The 21,362-nt window shown below is 35.4% G+C and overlaps 2 protein-coding genes across 3 annotated transcripts; both read right to left on the bottom strand.

The window, feature by feature from the left end:
* Positions 1–679: 679 nt before the first annotated feature.
* UBP5 (ubiquitin-specific protease 5) lies at positions 680–9,737 on the bottom strand. The gene is made up of 13 exons (XM_011091273.2): positions 9,387–9,737; positions 7,529–7,780; positions 6,287–6,431; positions 6,122–6,181; positions 5,920–6,015; positions 4,933–5,316; positions 4,294–4,434; positions 4,036–4,206; positions 2,705–2,962; positions 2,475–2,623; positions 1,805–2,353; positions 1,306–1,579; positions 680–1,090 (listed from the first exon to the last, which is right to left on the bottom strand). Exons 1-13 carry the CDS (start codon positions 9,503–9,505, stop codon positions 908–910), a joined length of 2,781 nt encoding a protein of 926 aa, XP_011089575.1. The 5' UTR covers positions 9,506–9,737; the 3' UTR covers positions 680–907.
* Positions 9,738–10,376: 639 nt separating this feature from the next.
* Positions 10,377–19,990, bottom strand: LOC105170494 (uncharacterized). Of its 2 annotated transcripts, none has more exons than XM_011091271.3 (7): positions 19,516–19,990; positions 15,998–16,097; positions 15,016–15,081; positions 13,652–13,766; positions 12,155–12,237; positions 11,685–11,752; positions 10,377–10,839 (listed from the first exon to the last, which is right to left on the bottom strand). In XM_011091271.3, exons 1-7 carry the CDS (start codon positions 19,743–19,745, stop codon positions 10,728–10,730), a joined length of 774 nt encoding a protein of 257 aa, XP_011089573.1. In that variant the 5' UTR covers positions 19,746–19,990; the 3' UTR covers positions 10,377–10,727. The 2 variants fall into 2 exon arrangements, with proteins under 2 accessions (XP_011089573.1, XP_011089574.1); XM_011091272.3 differs by having other exon boundaries at positions 11,685–11,746.
* Between the last annotated feature and the right edge of the window lie 1,372 nt (positions 19,991–21,362).

Below are 21,362 nucleotides of genomic sequence, written 5' to 3'. Positions count from 1 at the left end.
ACTCCTTCATCAACAAGTTCAACGCAAATTTTATTACCCTCAATTATGTTCACCATCGGTCGCTCATTTATACAATGAGTGATGAACTAAATGGATATTTCTTTTCATTTTATAGTCGAAGAAAATAGAGAAAGAACAACCAATGTAACATGAAAGCACCCGCAACTATAAAATATCTAAAAGACTAAGATATAAAATATTATCCAAAAAAATGAATTCGTCACCACAGTCCAATAGCCAAAAAGTGCTAGTTACACTTTTCTAGCATAGAAGCAACTGATTCACAGAATACTACAAGTATCTGCAAGTCCTGCTAAGGTATAAATCACTCCCGCAATGAGCTGCCCAACGCGAACTTCCTTTTTCTCCCTGTGAATGAATCATTACGTGTCTATGTTTTCTCTAAGCTAAGCAATGATGGAATCATTAATGAATGAGATGTGAAATATTTACTAATTCTTGTAACATGGATGAATAAGAGCTTTTCATCAGCTCATCAGTAAATTCCACGTCCCACCTTCCAGTAGTACAATTTCTGGAAACCAATAAGGACCATTTTCATGAAAAGCAAATATGATGTGAGAGAGTATTCTTCTGATTCAATGCTGGAACACAATACCCCAAACAGCTTAGTCAATCACACAGAACACATACAGCAGAGAAATTACTGAGGCGGATATTTTACAAACATTATAAACACTAGATATGCAAAAATAGTACATGTGTTCTTTTCCAGGCCAAAAAGGTCGATGGCCGACCAGCTAATTCGTCTTGTATTTTATCTGAGATCTATGCCTACACTAACTTCCTGTAACCTCCTAATATCCTGTCGACTGTATTAAATTCACTAAATATTAGAACATCAATAACAGTTAACTTTACAGACATTTGGGCCAACCTATGCTTGCTAGCTACTGGAGGGAATGTTGTGGCTGCTAATGGTAGAGTAGACTCCATTACTTGCAGAAGCTCTATCATTATTGACCCGTCTATAGAATAGCACGTAAGCAGCAGCCGACTTAACTTCTTCTTCGTTGATTGGTGATATGTGGCTATCGTCAAAGTTGTACCACCTGTTTTCATCCAGAAGCTGCATACAGGATATATACCATTAGAAAAATCCTTCTAATGGTCAATGAAACATCAATATTAAGTTGTGGGTGGAACATTCAAACTGAAAACAACCATCAAAACAAGATTCACTCAGCATGCAATTAGTTGTGTGACTAAAGTATAACAAGCAATTGGGACTTCCATTAGAAATGCTGATATAGCCCTCAAGTTCAAAGTAACCTATGAACAAACCTTAATATGCGCCGTATAATGCCCACTTCCCATGCCACCATAGTGATTTATCAAGGCATAGAGTTCGTAGATCTGACGCCGGGTGCTGTTCTTGTTCGCGACATAATTTGTCAAATCAAAGTCATGAATGGGAAAATTTACAAAAGTGTCAAGCTTATGCTTCATTGATCTACTGTAAGAGAATCTTTTTAAGTGAATAACAAGAACTTCAGGAAGCCTCCATAGATCCAGCTTCTTGCTTGCTTGGCGCCTCTCCTTGCATTGAGGACAGTACCTTCATCATGCAAACATGAAAAATGTTATATATAAAAGAACAGGTTGTCCAGTAGTTAAAGAGAAAGACAGGGAAGAGGGAAAACTCAATGGAATCTAGCAATATTACAATCTTGTACACCATTTCAATCTGAAACAAACATATGAGATGCACATCGAAAAAGTATATCCTAGAGTCATCAGATATTTGAGGCAAGAAACAAATAAATATATTAAAAGAACTTACCACATGTCTTCAGGGACCAAAGGCTCTTCACGTAGAAAAGCTTCCAAGCAAGTGTACAATGAGAGAGGTTCATTACGAGCTTTCTTGCTTACATGCCCATACTTACAAACTTCTGGTAGATTTTCAATGTGGCTGGTATCATAACTTCCCAAAAGCTTCTGCGACCAGTCAACAAATACCAGTATTGACATAGAGGAAGAGGACAACTTAACCACCTTATCATCACCGACGGTTAAATCAATGCAAGCATTATTTTCATCAACCAACTGCAATGGAAGTTTCTCCAAGGACGTTAGTTTAGAACTGCCACCATCTCCTTTTCTTGCATTGGTAACATCTGAATCTGCATGAGATTGATCTGACACTGTAACTGATGCATTGCTAGAGGTCACAGCTCCACAGTTTTTTGTTCTTAACATGGGTGAGAGCATAGTGTGGACTATCAGCTGTATATCACTCCTAGTGATAGTATCATCACAGGAAATTGGTGAAACAAGAGGTGTTCCATAAGGCTTCCACCCGAGAGTGCTCTGAGCATTTCCAGTACCCCTAAGAATAAAGACAAAGAAGCAGAACACATTAACTGCAATGTGGAAGTCATATGGATTAAATAGATGAATCAAGGGAGGAAATTTCTAAGTCCAGAGCATCTTTAACAAATTGTACATACTGTTCTTCCCGTCGGTGTATCAACTGGAGGAACTTTGTGTTCTTCAAAACCTTTGGGATCTTGTAGGCAGTAAGGTGGTCGTCATCTTTTATGGAAGATAATGATATCAATGGATCCTCCAAGAACCGGTAAATCAAGTGGCCTCTTATCTATGAACAGCACAAAAGTAAATATTGAGTTACACCAAGCAAATAAATTCTACCAGACTACCAAGCAATTTATCTGCAAACCTCAGCAAGCAGAAGCTTCTCATTAAGATCCAACAAACATGAATTACTGAGTGCTTGGATCAGATCCCTGCAACGACCCTGCTTTGGTACAGTTATTGTGTAAGCTTCCGGCAGGGCACTTCCATCGCAAGTAAAAACAGTTACCGTCATACTACGAGTGGTAGCGGGCTGAAGGGGCAAGGACAGATACATAAATGGGTCAAATGTAACTGAAACTTTATTACATACAGGACAGACAAGAGTTGACTTGTATTGACCCTGCAAAACAAATGTATCGAGTTACTTCAAACAACTATAAACATTAAAGACCTAAACATTTAGAGCGGAACAACAAATGAAGAAATAAGTACAAGATTCAGCATAATGTTTAGGATAACATGACTGGAAACAAACCAATTGAGTTGTTGCTAGACATCACTCCAATCAAAGAGAGCAGTTGTATAATGCAGTTCGAAAAACTTAAATCAGCCAAATGTGAAGGACTTCCCCGTGATACAGATTTAACCCAGTTTAAATAAAAGATTTTATTTCATTTTACTCAGAATGCTTTAGTTTCCATCCCCTCCAAATTATATAAATAAGACTGTAAAAGAACTGACAACTGTTGTACTAAGCAACATGAGGGAACATGGTTTTGCAACATTCTCCTCAGTCTTCAGCCACCTCTAGAGGAGAAACGGAATGATGAATATAATTAAAATTCACTAAATTAGGATGATATTTGGAATTCAAAGGATGCAAGCGCCATCACACCTTTTTTTTTTTTTTTTTAAATATATGTCGGGCCATTCACACTTAAGTAGTACAATAGCAGTGTCAGTCTAGCATCAAGCTAGAAAGACTTCTAGGTAATTGTGAAGAGTAACATCATCAAATCTAGTTAAAATAGTAAATTGGTAGCCAAAGATCAGAATGTTTTAAATCACAATATAAAATGATACGAATTACTTAACTTCACGGCAGCATGGAGAAACCATTGAACAATTTGCTACATCAACAAATTGAGTTTCCATTTTTTATGGAAATATTTTTTTCCAATTTTGTGGGGGATGGAAGGTGGTTTAGCAATACTTTGAGAATCTCAAAACTCATCTCCCTGCCTACCCTTAGTTCAATTCATTATCTCCAATTCTCCAATAAAAACTTGAATTTAGTGTATGAAATGAAGAGCCGCCTTGATTTATAACAATATTGTGTTTCAATTGATCCCAAATTAAAAGTGAGTTCCCCACTCCTAAAGCAATTCAATGATAAAAATTACAAATTAATTCAAAACGTAGCAAAGAAAGTCCAGGAACTGGATTATAGAAAATCGTAACTGTCATACTTACTTGGCATACATCCACAATAATTGAATCATTACGAGCTATATGATTTGCCCAATACTCATCTGCAACTTCTTCATCAGGTCGGCCATCTGCATCTCTCGATTTTATATATGGCTTGTGTTTGACACGATTCAGATCTTCATGAAGTCCATCTAACAGAAATGCAAGAAGTTCCTACAGAGAAAGGCACCAAACATGTTTTTTGATTTTCTCAATCAATATTAGCATGAATGCATGAAAGCTTTATATGAGGCACCAAACCTGTGAATCATGTTGACTGCATCCACTAAACTGTGGTGCAAAGCGAGCAAGCTTTGCCTTAAATGGCCTGGGGGCAACTGGAGCTCGCCCTGGTGCCCACAATTTTCTGAGTAGATCACCAAATGCTAAAGCAAGCTCACCCTGCATAATATATCTAAAGTTCATAAAAATGAACACATCCTCACAAATCAGTCCTTTTCAACACTCAATCCTAGCAATATAGCTGAATCCACAGAAGCACAGAAGTACTGCAAGTAGTTTTTTTCCCCTTATCTACTAGCATGAACAATACAGAAAGTCCATCTAGCCCTTGCCTCAAAGACCAGGGACTAAGTTAATCAAGCTCCATATAAAAAACCCAGAATTAGTTCCTTTACAGAAAAAAATTGAAATCAAGCCCGTAATCAGCAGAAGAAGAGAGAAAAAAGAACATCTCTTTTTGCATGAGCAACACGTAATCTCATGGCAAGAAAACAAACTGAAAGTTACCAACAAAAGACATCACTCTTACAATTATAAATCCACTCCAATCAAAAGAAAGATATCTCCTGAATTCTTTTACAGAGAGAGAAGGAAAAATCGGGGGGGGGGGGGGGGGCAGCATATCTAGTAAGCCATGTACTTGATGATGAAACTTACAACCATGCCCAATGGATTCTGTCGATTTATTTCTTGATGGTAATCTTCACGAAAATATCGAGCAAATTCAGGTGTATGGACGAGGCACTGTATTGCACTGTTCATAAAACAAGTATTTCCAAGATTCAGCAGTCCAGTGAGACCACAAGAAGACCCTCTTGTACTGACACCACTTGATCCATATGCCTTATCTGTATTTAGGTTCTGCAACTGGGAATCTGAATTACCATTTCTTGATGAATACTTGCCCGCTGATAAACTTCCAGAAGTTGGGAAAGTTGACTGTGAAGGTGCAGCAGCTAGGCTTCCATTATGCACAGATCCATTCTCCTGAACCGGACCTATGCCACCCTCAGTTTTACTGTCGATAACCTCTACCAGGATCTGCTTCAGCCATTGGAAAGGAAATATTGAACATCAAAATGTCGTCCAGCATCATGTAATACACATAAAGAACACCATCATCCAGGCAAAGTTACCAAATCAGCATAATCAATAATGGCAGGCATGATCATAGCAAAACTCATAAAGATATTAAACAAAGAAAACCTAAGAGAACAGAAGGGGAAAATGGCACTCAAAAGGGGAAAGCATTACTGTTTCAGCAAAAGGATGTGGGTAAGACAGCATTTTAACAAATACCACTTCAGAAAACAAAATAACATGATCTTATCTTGCACACTACCTAAACCAGGACCAGATGGGGAAAAAAATAAGATTAGTTAATCCACTTTGAATACCTAATCCATTAAGTTAATAGAATAGAATCTGAAACAAATTCAAGCAGAGATAAATTGTAGAGCAATTACAATAGAGTAGGATACCAAGAAATTGAAAGCTGTAATCATGCAGGTATGTTCATATGGGGAACCCATACATATGACAATAAAGCTTATGGTTCAATTAAGGAGCACATCTATGTAACCTTATTTTAGGAGAGATAGCAGTCTTAAAAAGTTTAAAGTGGTGGAGCATATAGTCACCCACATCCTGATCCATTTGAATATTTGCATCATCAAGCGTCTTTTCCATGTCATTCATCAATGCATGCCTTTGATGACTGAAGTAATCCCAAATAGAAACCTGACACATTGCAAAGCTCCACGCCATAAATAACAGTAACAAAATACAAATCAATAAAAATAAATATAGAATATAAAAAGAATATGTTCAAAGGAGAGCTAATTACTTGCTTCGGTGTAAGATCAAAAATTTCACAAGCTCGTCGGTGAAGTTCGCCGATTGTCTCCTGATAGATGGATTCAACTTTATTAGATACGCATATTTAGACGTCAAAGGGGAAAGTAAAGTTTGTATTTCCTTAAACGAGAAGGGATGGAGAAGGGAACACGACCTTTTTGCTTATTCTTATGGCAGATCGGTCACCTTTTGGCATCAAATGCAACTGGAGCCGTAGAGGATAAACTTCCACTGACAATTCTGTTTGTGAAAGACCTGTGTTTATAACTTTTCGCGGCAACACAGGACCACCTCCATACCTAAATCGAGGAAGTAATATTAATTATTTTCCAGTATACTTGCTGATCTTCTGCACATGGTAGAACCTTGTAAGAAGATACAGCTTGCTACATTCATAATGAAAATAATATGTGCAGTGAATAAGTGAACACAACATACTGGTATGAATCCATCACCAAGTAAGATTACGATTATACAAATTTGGTGTGCATCATGCAAGTATTTCACTCTAAAGCGAAGGAAACATAGTTGAACTTCTGAATTTCTTCAATTTAATTTCTCAAGGGCAATATATATCATCTGAAGTTGCATTGGCTCTATTTAGTTTCAGCAGAAACAACAGTGAATGTGAACTTAAATCTGATCTGAAGTCTGAACAGAGGATCTATAATTTGAGCTGAAGCATGAACCAAGCTCAAGTCGAAAGGACAGTTCATCCAATAAAATCAGCACTTTACTGAGACTTCTTTGTTAACATTTCCTAAAATGAAATAATAAGAAATGTAGGAAAAACAAATTGAACACAGGCCAAGCTAAAGTCTCTGGCATCATTGAATGGTTCCTCTCCCAATCTGCAGCTAGCACTCCAAAAGAAGCTAAGAGGCAGTGGTCAATCTTGAGTTGGTTTAGCTCTTTCTTTCATCATTTTCTATTTCTATCCCTCCTCTATTTCTATGTAACAAAGACATATTCTTCATGTAAAAAAGAATTCTCTGTGTGCAGCTCATTTACTTAAATAAACCAAAGGAGTTCAACTTAATCTGGAAAAGCTGATAAACAGGCATGTTTACTTTAAAAAACAAATAAACATGAAATACTGAATAACCAATACTTGGAGAATCTAAAGCTGGAGACCATAGGCTTATTCAATCTAACTTTGGAGTTCTGGTTATTTCCTCTAGTCAGAAGCAATCTAATTATAATTATTACAATAGTTTTAGTGGCATATAATCATCCACAAACAAGTTCTAATTAGAAGAGAAAATGAAATAGCCTATATATATACGTGAAGAAAAGTATCTCTCTTTCAATCAAAGATCTAGGATTTCAAATGGTTTACCAGAATTTTCAGAGAATGATGATACGGAATGAAGTGAGAAACTGACTTCTCACTTACCATGAATATAATTGACTCCAAACTTCTTGTGGAAGCAGTATATAGTCAGTGCCTTCAACTAAAGTATCATGAAGCTCAATACCCAGAGCAGAATCTTCAGATACTGTTTCATCTATTAAGTCAGAGTTGTCAATGCAAGAAGGCCTCTTCAACGTACTTGAGCTGACCGAACCATGATGCTCAGAAGAAGATCCATCATTCACATTGCCACTTTGGTTTTGATTTACGTACTCCAGCCAGTTTTGCCACCATCTGGCAGCAACCATTATTAAATGTCATACACAGAAAATGAGGTAGTTACAAGTCTAAGCCAAAATGCAAAATAAATGGATTTCTAAAACTTGAGTAGTAATCAGAAACCTCACATGCAGAAAGGAACAAATGAATTTAGCCAACACTATAGAAAGAAAGAGGTTGCTAGGGTCCTATCAAAGTTGCAGCTTTCCAGAAAAGGAAATGAGAAACACCCGAGAAGCAAGTCAGCCAGTGGATCTAGTTTTCATGGATTTTTCTCCCTTGAACTTTTGACACTCAGAAGTAGCTCAAGCAAGGGCAATGAGTACTCCCTCCCAGCACTCTCTCCACGGCTTATCCTAACTTTTTCAGGAATCTACCAAATGTAGTAGAATTCTGAAGATCCATCAAGCCCATTGTATTATAGCATATTGGTAATGACATTGAATTTAAACAAGGTCATACACAACTAACAAAAGCAAAAAATTGATTCCACTGGTGACCTAATTTAGTTGGTCTCTCTTTCTTAATTTTGACTAACATGTCAAATTAACATTCTTGCCAACATTCTAAGCTTGAAAAGTACTTTCATTTGTTTAAGTGTAATGATGCTAAACAAATTCTTTTGCTTATTGATATATCTTTTCCATAGCGATTATGCATTATGCTTTATTAAGACTCTGCTAATATTCTTTTTCATGGACCACAGACTTTTATGCGAAAACAATGGTGTATCCCCATTGGATTCGTTCAAAACCTTAAAGAATATATTGTCAAATTGAAGTTTGGCAAGTACATCTCAGCCAATAATATTAACTGGTCGCTTTGTTTTCTATACATTCATTATCATTCATATCTTTTAAAGAATTATATTGTCAAGTTGAAGTTTGACTAAACACCTTGATATTTGGACTAAGTTGTTAAATGTACAAGAAATCACTACAAGGTATTCCTTTTTTCAATTCGGAATGGGTATTTGCATATTGGTTACCTGTATCTACTTCCAAGTTTTTAACAGTAAAGTTTGTATACGAGATAAAATATCTCCAGAATAAGATGTCCTGGACTAAATCTGTAGTTTCCCCAATGTGATGATATTAATAAACTAATTAAAAGTTCTGAATGTTGAGATTGAAACCAGCTGTATTTCTTGTATCTATTCCAAATTAGCTAATCCAGCCATACTGGAAATTCAGAAATAAATTAAAAAAAAAAAAAAAAAGGAGAGAACACTAAGAAGAGAAACATAAATTAGCCCATATATTCCGACTCAAGGACCACACAAGTTCAGCAGAGTATAGCATTCAGCCATTGCAGCTTCCTCATAACAAAAGACACATCTAAAACCTCAACTGAGCATAAAACAAAAACCAATAAAATGGGGATAAGAACTCTTATGGTTTCCAAGAGTTCTCTACACCATAAATCCTAACCCTCACTGAGCCCACAACTCACCCATGGTTAAAATGCTTAAAACACATCCCAATAAAACACCCAATTGAAAAACAAAAACACCATCAGTAAAGCCCCAAAAAAAACCACAAACATACACATCAATCCTAAAAATAGATCTATTACATTCATGACACCGGCGGAAAAAAGAAGAAGAAGAAGAAGAAATTACCTCTGGGTGATCAAATAGAAAGTATCGCCGACTTTAGTCTGGGCTTCGGCGGCTACAGCAATGTCTCTAATGGTCTGCTTCTCTTCCTCCGGCGTCAGCTGCCGCGCCACCTCAGCCATTCTCCTTCTCTCCCTCTCAAAAAATAGGAAAAAATCCGCGCATAAAAGGAAACTCTAAAGGGGTTTTCCGGTGGGAGAATTGGGATTTGTACACAGATTTTGATGAGGAGAAATAGGTCTTCTTCAGCAGTGAATTTTCTTCTCTCTAGGGACGTTACAAGTGAGAGTGTGAGCCCAGTTTGGTAGAGAGGAGGAGGAGGAGTAAGGGTTTTTGGCTGTTCACAGTTAAAATAAAATAAAATACCGCCACCTCAGCCTCAGTGTAGTACACTACACACCTCATTTCTAAATTTCATTCTCATTTTTACAATAAAAATTGGAAAAATAAAATAAAATGCAAGGCTCCATTGCCACTATGTTGACTGTGTTTGATTGTTGAAAAATCTCTCCCATTTATATAAAAAAAATATATTCCTAAGACACACTTCAATACTTACTAAAAACTATAGTTATTACATTTCTTCATTTACCTAATTCGTTCTACGGAATCATGAACGACTATTTTGATTCACAAAATATGTTTAAATTACAATACCCCTTTTTTTTTCTGTTTTTGGGTACCACAATCCCTCTTAATCAGTTAATTTTATCAACAAAAATAATATTTAATTACAAAAAATTAAAATATATCCATATATCGAGTGTGCTTCAACTGCATATATTTGAAATAATTAAACCCCAATTAAGGAATGAAGTTAATTTTTAATTTCCTAGTGCTACCATATAATATACGAGTAAATATTTGACAACAATCCCAATAATTTTTCCAACTGTTAGAGGTGTTACAAATAAGTTTCCCCCTCTTTTCTTTTTAATGGGTACCAATTCAGTACATCAACAGCTGCAGAATTTGCATAGATCATACCATTCCTGCACAGCAAATGCCCTTCAATTGAATAGCAAAACTTTCTCCTTAAGAAGTTATTTACAGGACTAAAAAATAGTTCTACACTACAACTGATGGTGCTCACATCGATACACTGATTATCTCCTAAGACAAATCAAAGTGAAAAAGAAATATCAATCAGGAACCAGGACGGACCCTGACAAAATGAAAGAAGGAAAAAAAGAAGAAAAGATTTTAAGTACTAAACACTTGGAGAGAATTCCTCATTGAGTTGAGTCGCATAGCCAGTTATTTTGATATGTGTGTATACTGAAAGGCGCAACTTGACAGAAAGTCAGATTCATCATCATTACGACCAGCAAGTGAAGGAAGATGTCAAGACTTCTTTGGCAGGGATGTTCGAGGAAGAATGGAGTTGGCAAGCTCTTCATTCAGCTTGACAGGAAGGGGTGGCATCTGTTTCATTATTTCTGGTGTGTCGTTCAAGCTGCAATACACAGTTCAGATTAGACCATCTTAATTATTCGGAATTCTATGCTAAACTCATATGATTCTTGTTGGATGCGTACGCTAAAAGTATTTCAAATATACTTCTGCTACGAGTGTGTTTCTTGTGTATGTGTGCCTGTAAACATCGCAACTTCCATAACTGATATCCACAATACATATTCAATTACCCTTATGTAAGATGCCGGGAATTGTTTCTATGGGCCTTGTGGTGAGTAGTTTTGTAGTTTAAGGACAGCTCCAATAATACGGCATGCTGAAAATGTTGTTTAGGAATAATAGATGACACTGCTAACATCCAGTTCAGATCTTCAACCTCTGCCTTTCTGACTTAGTACTGATGTGCCGAAGTACAAAACTAAAAGTTTAAGATTCTTGTTCATTCTCCTTTTTTCAAACTGGAGCCAGCAGGCTCTTTTAGTGGGCTGGGGGAGGAGGAATGGATCGGCAATTTGGAGAGGGCTTTCCAGTTTTTAGAAGTCAGGAAGACAGAGCTTACTCTATGACTAGTGAATGTTTGACAAGATTTTGAAGATAAAGCTGAAACAAGGAATCCGAAGAACCCGACATTACCAAAAAACTAAGCGTATAGCATTTGTTCAGATGATTTACTAAAGCGGGCAGATCAGATCTCCCAGTTCACAACTAACTCAAAACATTTGACAGAAGAAAAGAAGAGGAAAAAGCATGTCAGCTGCAGCCTAGGAAGTAAACAAGCATGATAGTCTACAGATGCAGCAAACTTTGTGAAATGGTTCCTCATGCTTTAAAAGGAATGCATAATTATGTGAAAATAGTATCAAGGTTAGAGTGTCATGGACGTACTCATTTAAGATCGAAAGTATATTCGTTCGAGCTTGACAGAAGAGATTGATGTTGTCGTGAATCTGCACCTCAAATAAGCAAATATAATGGTAGCACTATCAATAATAGCTAGAGGTGATTTATATTATATTCTGAACAAAGCTGATGCAACAAAAGAAACTTGAAACGGTAGACAAGTGGACACATTAACAGATTGGACTAGAAATCGAAATTGATAAGCCCTATAGCATAAATAAGAATAGTGTACATAGATATTATAGCATCATCTCTTGTTTAGTTTAGTATTTTTGCAAAGTAAACAGCCATAATGAATCACCCCTCAAACTACCATCTATAATTGTTCAAATAATATGTAATATCTACCAAGAACTGATGAAAGAAGAAAATGTTTGTGAATATCATTCACGAACTTATGGATAAAGCTACTTCATATAGAAAATTGGAGGCCCAAATTTATTGAACATGCGTACCTTGCAAGCAGAAAAGTTGGCCGAAATTTGATCCAAGGCATGAGCACTTTGCTCAAGAAGCTGTCCAGCAGCTCCACCGATATCTGAAATACACAACTTTAAATGCTCAATACGTAGCTTGAATAAGAAAATTAACAGAAGAACGACCCCAAGAATTAATGGCCAGTACATGTAATCTCACATGTAAAGCAGATACCACAAACCTCTTACATTGAAATTCAAAGCATCATATAGCTCTGATGCCATATTCTAACTTAACATAGCCGGACAATGGGTGATCTAAAAAATAGTCCTAAAAAATCTGTGAAGCAGTACATACTACAGTTTTTGTGAGAAATAACTGCATTGTGCATCAGCCATTAATAATGGAAAGTTAAGATAAAGAATTACAAAGACGCATTCTTTGCATAGCTAAACGCTAAACCCTTCCACTTGCAAGAACGCTAAACCCTTATATTTGCATAGCTAACAAAATAGCTGCTCCGAAAAAAGTTATCTCGTAACAATTGAATTTTGAGATTGCAATATGAAACTGAAAATCACAATGTGAATCCAAAAGGCAAATGCATTGACAAAACCCACTTATTTTACAAGGTTTTAGTTTATCCATAGAATATCGAAATGAATTTCACAGAAATAAAGATTAATAAATAAAAATTTTTGTCACAAAAGGAAAAATTCAGATGCACAGTGCTCTTCAACTTGTCAATAGCACAACCACATCAAGAAGTGCACATCAGCCTACACCTACCTGAAGTGTGGCAATGTCTTTTAAGAATAATAAAGATAAAGAAGATCTAAGTCACAAAAGAAAATTTCATATGCACAATGCACTTTAACATAGCAATGGCATGTTGCATCAAAAAGTGTACGTCTGCCTGCATCTGATTCTAGCTTCTGACTGAAGCATCCAACTCTATGAGGGTAAATCAGCACCCAAAAGGAGAACTTACATGTTGAAGTTGTATAGACCTCTGGAAGCTACTCGACATCCGATTTTTTGCTGATGCATAATTTCTAGACCAATATATCCTATTAAAATTTGACTTATGAAAGACAGAACTGGCTCTTACATACAAAGTTCGGAAAGCAACTTTCTCATGAAAAATGAACTGTAATGACCAACATTCTGATGATAAGTTTAATGGCCACATTAATTGTCATATCCAAGCCTGCCTATGCATGCAAGACACGTGCAATTACAAGCCAGTTATCCTGCATATATTTCCATTTTAAAATATGTACTGCATTCTTGAACAAATTATCTATAATAGCTAAGCATTCCATGTGCATATCTTTGCAGACTGTTAGCTAGAGATGAGGAAGCACAGAAAGAAGCTTAAATTTGGATAGATAAGCAATGTAAAAATATTTAGAACATACATCTGGTAGAATACAGGATTGAATAAAATGGTCAACAAAGTACAATTAGAAGGTTAAGCCTATTAAAAACCGTTCTTTCTATCCGAGTAAGTGAAATCTGAGAGCGTGGATGACCTTTATATGAGATTCCATCATCACTTTCCATTGACATCATTGACTGAACATAGGCTGGGCCATTGGAGCGATTTGCAACTTGAGAAGATTTTGGCAATGAATCTGTAACTTTCTCCTGAAAATCCCCAGAAAAAATAGGCAATATTCAATCAGAGTATTAACTGAGATGAGTACAACAGAATCCAGGAAGCAAGAGCGACTGAGAGAGACAATTATTGATTTTCAGTATGCTCCCGAACATTTACAAAATCATAGCCAGACAACAAAAACATTTTGAGGAATAATACCAGAGTTGTCTAGAGCTCTTCTTATCCAGGGATTTTCATGTAGATATATATTGTTCTGGACACATTACAGGTTGATAAAAAGGGAGACTTTCAAGGTTAACAACTAAAAAGCTCACTAGACAATTCTGAACGCAACAACTTTAATAGCATGTTATCAGTAGCTCAAGCCATTGCTACCTCAAAATCAAGTGAAATGATGAGCTGTCAATTGGACCTAGATGTTCCAAACAAACAAATCCGAAGCGAACCAGAATAAATTACTTTTCAGAACATGATATTGCATACAGCCACCTGTAACTGGTGGCAAACTGAACAAGCTAAATCCTGAAACTGGACTTGCTGCAAACTTGCAGGTCAAAGACTCAGAGTCACAGTCATAGTTTTATATATGAGGTTCTGCTTGTTCAAGCAGGACATCACATCAATCCAAAGGCTTCTCCCATAACAAAGGTTATACGTGGTGATAACAAAAAGATATTGTAAAATTCAAATATCAACGTAATTCTTTAATCAAGGCTCACGACTTAAGAGCTTGATCAAAACCTATATAGCATCAGGAAATCCTCATAGAATAGACTTAATAATAAAATGAACGCACATTGAACAGAAATCACTTTGAACCCCACGAATGCTTGGCAGTCAATGAATGATATCTTGGCTACAAAATTATAAAGGACTGCCTAATTACTAGCAAGTTTGGCATCAATATCGCCTCTTCCTACAACTGGTGACCTTTTGCATGATCCACACAATCTTATTATGTTTGTAAGCATTGGTTCTAATTACATTTCTCTCCATCCTGCAATACTTGCCATCTGTTACTTATTTGGTCAACCCAAACTTTGGACTAGTCCAATCTATATATAAGAATAGCACTTGAGAAATCAGATGACTTTGTTATCGTTCAAGTTTATCAGATAGAAAACTTCAAAACAGCCACAGAGACCAAATAAGCAACCAAATCTCTAATATTGCAAAACAGAGGTGAATCAAAGATATTGGAAAGAGAGAGGGGCTCATTTCCTGAGTAATAACCTGGACATGTGGAACATTACAACATGAAGTAATCTTAAGTACCTTTTTGTCTTTACTTTTCCTTGACGAACTACTGTCATCCTTCCTTCTCTTTCCGTTTTCCTTTTTCTGCATGAAAGTAAACCATCCAAATCAGGATTGCCAGAATTAACTCAAAAATAAAGATAAGGTTTCTCATGGCTGCTTCCAGTCAATTCTGCTCTTGTTTTGTAGTCTATCATTATGACATTTATGATTACATTTATGGAGTCCTTTGACAGATATCACCCTTTACCTCCTTTTGCCATTTTCCTTTTTATGATAGACTCAATAAATCTAACCCATCACTGGCTATCTTTAGCAAAAGAATTCACCTCCTTATATAAGTGAAATTACAACATTGAGGTGTTGGAATGTGGGGTGTGACCTAACATTATCCAACATTACACCTAAGCCCAACGTGTGCCGATGGGTATTCCTTCATTATAATTTATTTGAAACAATCCTAATAGAAACCGATCTCTAGCAACCATAGACATAGGAGAATTCTCCGACCCACATAAATCTTATGTCTTGCAACTATGTTTCTTATCATAACTTTTGCACACATTCACAATATAACTAAAACCAATTTCTAAAATTAAGTTTTCATGAAGTCAATCATAGAACCAATTACTATTTTCTAGGGAACTAAGCTCGGTTAAGAACCTTTACAAGACATCGTCCCAAAAGTTATTTTAACCTGTATACTTTGAATTTCTCCAAGGAAGCGAATAACTGCATCCATCAAAACAGTGATACTAAAAGTTTTAGCCTGCTAACCGAATTAGCCCTCAAGATAGAGTTTCAATGATTGTTTCCCGGACCTATTACCAAATTTCTACTTAAACTGATACTTTGGGATCAAATTTCGAGTACAATATCCAACCAATTTGGAAGACATACAATCCTGAATTTCTGCTACGTCCAAGTTTTGAAAATCAATTTGCTTATTTTAGAAAATCTGATAGCCAATCATTCAAAAATGAAAATAAACATAGCTCACACTCATCCATCTGCAACGTAATGCAACATCTCGAACTGTCTTATCTCTCAAAGCCTGAGCAATTTTAGCATAACGAACAATCACCGATTCTGATCCATATCTGCAAAAGGGTCATCCATTATCTACAAGATATAAAATAGAATCAATGCATGCAAAGACATTGCGGGAACCACCAAAATTTGCTTCAAGTATGTTCAAATTATTATAACTATTAAAAAACAAACAAACCATATCAACTCAATATGTATAAAGTCAAATGAAAGGAATCAATATGGTTTTGGCAATACCAATGTGGTAAAGCTAAAGTCAAATGAAAGGAATCAGTGAGGATGTTGAGTCTACTAAGTAGTTTCCTCCATTAGTGTATGGAGTGGGGTTCAGATAGAGATGTAAATGAATTGGTTAAAAAGGAACAAAGTATTTATTCAAAGGTGAAACTCTGTTTATATTTGATTTTATTGTAAATGATTGAGCGTGAATGAGCTTTTTATTAACCCAAACATCAGTCAAACTTGCATAGATGCATTTTTACATATTTGACATTTTTCAACTAATGGAATTACTCCTCAAAGTGTCAATCAACAAAAATTGTGTTCAAGCATGGTCAGTATGCTCAAGAACCAAGCCCATTGAACTTCTAGCAATCAAATTTAAGTCAAGGTTCCATTACTCAATCTTAACAGGTCCCATTAATCAATCTTAACGTCGTCTTAAAATGCACAATTTAAAGTGTCATCAGAAGTGCTTTAATATTATCAAGTGTAAGTAAAAAAACACATTTTTATTAACTACCCCGTTAAATATGTCGGAAAAGGAATTCAAAAGTCGCAAAATGTCACTTCCCTTGAATAAGCTTTTACTTTAACTTTTTTGCAAAAAGTGCATCTAAACATGATTGTCAGACATCCAACACTCACAAATGGACTTGAATCTCTGGAGCATATTTGGAAACTGCTTCAAGCAGCCAGTATCCATCATCAAAACAATTTTAAGCATTGTGATACATGACCATAATTGAAACTCTAAATCCATTCTCACTCCGATGATTTCAGCTAAATGCTATAGCTGATTCTGCATTTCCCAACTTTAAAAACAAGAACAATGCAAATTTGTTTATTTTGTCGATTTTATATTAAATATTTCTTGTGCTAACAAGACCGACATTTCCCACAAAGTAATCCTCCACATGTGTATTTTATTGCTAGTACATGGTGATTTCCATATTGAAGCGAAAAGAAAAAAGTCCTAGGTGCATAATCATTACCAAAGGATGAAGTTTCTATTACAAATCCACGATACATAAATAGGGGTGTCCACAGTTCCGTAAGTTGATCAAATTGAAACAAAATCGAGAATTAGGTATATAGCGAAACTAAACCAAAAAATTCTGTTAGGTGTAAGTTTTTATTTTTTAAAAAATCAGGCATCCGGTTCGATATTGCTATTTAGTGTTGAAATACTCAACCGTACCGACTGCCGAAATACTATTTCTTATATCTTAATTCTTATATACATATTTTTGTGTATTAATTCGTTTTATATTAGTTTTGTTATTTTACTTATTATAATTTTTTATAAAAAAAATAAATAAGAATTATAATTATTATTTTTAGTATTTAACTTTTAATCATTTTTTATATTTTTAAGAAAAAAATCAATTTACCAAATACCCAAAAAAATCGATAATTACCAAAACCGAACCTATTAATTCAGTTCGATATTTAGTATAGCGTTTGACGTACTAGATTTTTTATATACCAAAATTTTGATTCGGTTTTATCGAATGAACACCCCTAGACATACAACATAAATCATTTCTTTGATCGTCAAATGCATCTTGTAAGATCTAAAAATAAGTAACAACATGGACTAAAAATGGAAAGAGTGAATACGTTATGTGCTTTAGCCAAGAATATGTTTGCGTCCATTAAATATCCTTTTTGGACGACTGTTCAAAAACAACTATGGGTTGCACTCAGTGGGGTTAGATGCATTAGTGATTCCAACAAGCACTTGTGCCTGGGGCATGACAAATGGATCGTGAATCTAAAACACCTGGAGTAGTGAATTGACTTGCCACTTTATGCTTTAGGTAGTACTTACTATTGAAAAAGACCAAAAAAGGGAATCCTTGTCCACAACATTTCTAAATGGCCAACTAATGACCACCTGTAAATGTTGAAGCTATTGTTTATCCAATTTGGAACAAGGATCACAGGTACTTAAGCATGATTAATTGAACTTAAATATTAAGGTGCTTAAGTTATTATGAAACTTTATTCCAAAACAAGGATTGCGTGATGTTGTTTTCATCTGGAGGCTTGTTCGGGCAGATAGCATCCTCGTGATAATGCTAGGATATCTGTTGCATATGCAAAGATGCAGAAGGAGATGAATACACCTGTTATATAGTAGTCTGTAAAACCCCTCTTGGGATATTAAAACATTCAATGGAAGTGGTGTAATGTGTTATTCAATCTAAGAATGTGGCATATTTTAGTAACCAAGCTATCACTATGCGTGAGAAATACGTAATATATGGATAGAGTAGGTGGGATTTCCTCTGCAAATGTGGCAGTTTATGTACATTTATGCTATATAAGTTATCCTTTCTGGCTAAAAATGAAGGGAAAAGAGGGGGTCAAAGAATCAAAATAAGAAGAAAAGAAAAAAGGGAAAGAAAAGGAGGAGAAATTTGATGATGAAGCATAAGAACTAATGGAAGCATATAACATGCCATTGTATATAAGGTATTCACAAGGCAAGAGCTCCTCTTAATTACTTAATCCTTAGGGGTTCATATACAAATTGGCTTCGAGCCTTCAGAACTTGGTTCTTATGTAGAGGTTGGTGATATGCAGTTTAAGTTCTAAGACTTGTCATGTCTAGTTTATCGACTTCGTTAGTTCACTTTCAAACAATTGAAAACATCGACCTGGCCACTTTACAACAAGGGCATAACTTAAAGGATAATAAAAAACCAAATTGTAGGAGACAGATTGACAAATATGTAAGGGTATTGAACTCTCACACACAAACAAGTTTAGATAATGAGCTTCAGATAGGAAATATTATAATGCCAAGCCATCATCTCAATAAAGAAATGTAACATCAAATGTTTCAATAAGCTTAACAATCAGGTTCCTCAGCTATGATGTCCAGGTCCACCCAAAGGATCCATCCATTTCCTAAAAATTTATGAAACCCCACAACTCACGAGGATAAGTTCATTGGCATCTCACAGTTTCTTCTCACGTCTTGTTATCAAGCTCATAGCATCAAACCATCAGTAAACTAAACTACAGTACACAGTTGCACATTACACGAAAAACCCAGAGAAATCCCACAAACCAAAGACACACAACAAATCCAGACAACATCCACTAACCAAAAACACAAACCAAAACACATCACACACATTTTTGCAATCCAATACCCGACAAGCATATCATAAAAATATGCACAATTCACAACCGACACACAAAAAAGAGAAAAAAGGGAAAGAACCAGGAGCTGACTTTACGAGCAAATCCTCGAGTATGGACTGTTCTTCGGGCGTCCAATCAACTGACAGGCCCGGATTGTGTCGGAGAGCCGCCTGAGTAGGTCCCACCACGGAATTTTCCGTCGCCGATAGGCCACCGCCATTGGCATTTTCCTGGCCACCGCCCTTGCTATTCCCGCTATTATTATTGCCGTTACTGGCGTTGCTATGAGCCCCCGATGAAGGATTGGCGCTCGCAGCCATCAATCAAACAAACAACCACCGAAATCCCCACAAATCCAGCAAAGCTCCCAATTCAATCCAACCCCGTTACAGTTCCGGAAAAATTGAATTGAATTTGGATAAAAAAAATCTCAAATCTTCGGTACAAAACGTGAACTATTGGGGGGTAATTGAGATGAGCATGGAGGAAGAGAGAATGGGCACGGAAGGGGATTACAGCTTTTAGCCTTTTTGTATATTATATTGGAGAAAGTGGAAGATCTTTTGAGATTAGACACTTCCTTAAAACTCTTTTTATTTCTTTTAAAAGGGCTTTTTGTTAAATAATTTTTCTTTTTTTAATCTTAAATCTATAATTATTAAATAATACTTTTCTAACAACAATAAATTAAAGTCAAAGTGACACAATATTTTTTTTTTGTTTTTTGTCTTTTCCATAGAGATAAAAAACTTTTATAATTTAATCTCGTTATAAATACATTACAGATAAATTAAACTTTTTAATTATATTAATTGGTGCTCTTTACTTCATTTAAATTTGTTAAGTATAGATAGCTTAGACCGTTATGGAGATTGGGATAGTCATTTAATGGTCACCTAAAGGTTGTTGGCTAAGTTTATATGCTCTTTAAAACGATGTTACAATTGAATAAATTGCATAACACCCCCCTGTGTTTTAGAAAAATATCACGAAATTCCACGTGTTATGTTTATAGATAAAAAAAAAATCTATATTATTTAAAAGACAGGAAAATACCATCTCTCCGTTAGAAATTAAGTAAGAGTGCATTTCACAAGCTTAAAATGAGAGTGAATTTCCTTTTTACCACTTCTTGACATTGTTTTATATTTGTAAATGGCTATTTTAACCCCTTTATTTGGTATAATAAGAGAAAATCACATTTTAGTTTAAATATATTTTTAATAAATTACATATTATTCATTAATGACTTTACTATTTAGTTTTAATATTGTTTAACTGATTATAATTATTTGTGAAACATAATAACTAAACATAAAAATACGTAAAACGTATGTAAAAGTTTCAAAAGTTAAAGATTAAATTAACAAATTACAATACAAAAACTAATATACTAAAGTTTACTTTTTTAAATTAAAATTCTATATGATTATAAATAAAAATCACTTACAATAATCAGATTTTATTAAATAAATTAAATAATTTTTACTTAAATTTTATTTATTTCTTAAAAAGTTTGACGTCTTTTTCTCAGTCGGCTGTCTTATCGACTACGGAGAAGAAGACTAGACAACGAATGATCACGGCGCCCAGCAACAGAGACGACGTTGTCTGGCAGTCACCCAGAACTGGGTGCTTCCCCTTCCAGGAGGGGGCGTTGCCCCTTCATGTCTCGTCACCGTCTTCCCCTGTCATTTTTTTATATCGTTTTGTTGTGGATCTAAACGATGAAAGTCCGCAGGAAAATAAATAAGCGATCTTCGTCACTCGGATCGAGAGGTGATGGTATATGTTAATTGATTTTAACTCCGTAAATTATGGATTCGTATAGTATATGGCTGATCAACTTCCATGATTTGATTTTCAAAATCAATTTTCCTAATTACCAATTTGCGTAATTTTTGGAAGTCAAATATCAACTAATTGCTAGTTGCATA

Source organism: Sesamum indicum, linkage group LG9 (genome assembly GCF_026168435.1).
Source record: "Sesamum indicum cultivar Baizhima isolate 11 linkage group LG9, ASM2616843v1, whole genome shotgun sequence".
NCBI lineage: Eukaryota > Viridiplantae > Streptophyta > Magnoliopsida > Lamiales > Pedaliaceae > Sesamum > Sesamum indicum.
This window is presented reverse-complemented; position numbering and strand designations above follow the sequence as displayed.

Bases quoted from the DNA above. Each gene is read 5' to 3' on its own strand.
- UBP5 (XM_011091273.2), bottom strand. From the start codon at position 9,505: ATGGCTGAGGTGGCGCGGCAGCTGACGCCGGAGGAAGAGAAGCAGACC. The intron at 7,781-9,386 runs GTAATTTCTTCT...GGTTGCTGCCAG, and splicing joins TTCTATTTGATCACCCAGAG to ATGGTGGCAAAACTGGCTGG. The intron at 1,580-1,804 runs GTAAGTTCTTTT...TGCATGATGAAG, and splicing joins TTGGTCCCTGAAGACATGTG to GTACTGTCCTCAATGCAAGG.
- LOC105170494 (XM_011091271.3), bottom strand. From the start codon at position 19,745: ATGGCTGCGAGCGCCAATCCTTCATCGGGGGCTCATAGCAACGCCAGT. The intron at 16,098-19,515 runs GTCAGCTCCTGG...ACCCTTTTGCAG, and splicing joins CTCGAGGATTTGCTCGTAAA to ATATGGATCAGAATCGGTGA. The intron at 12,238-13,651 runs GTCATCCACGCT...TGTGTATTTCAG, and splicing joins TGATGGAATCTCATATAAAG to ATATCGGTGGAGCTGCTGGA.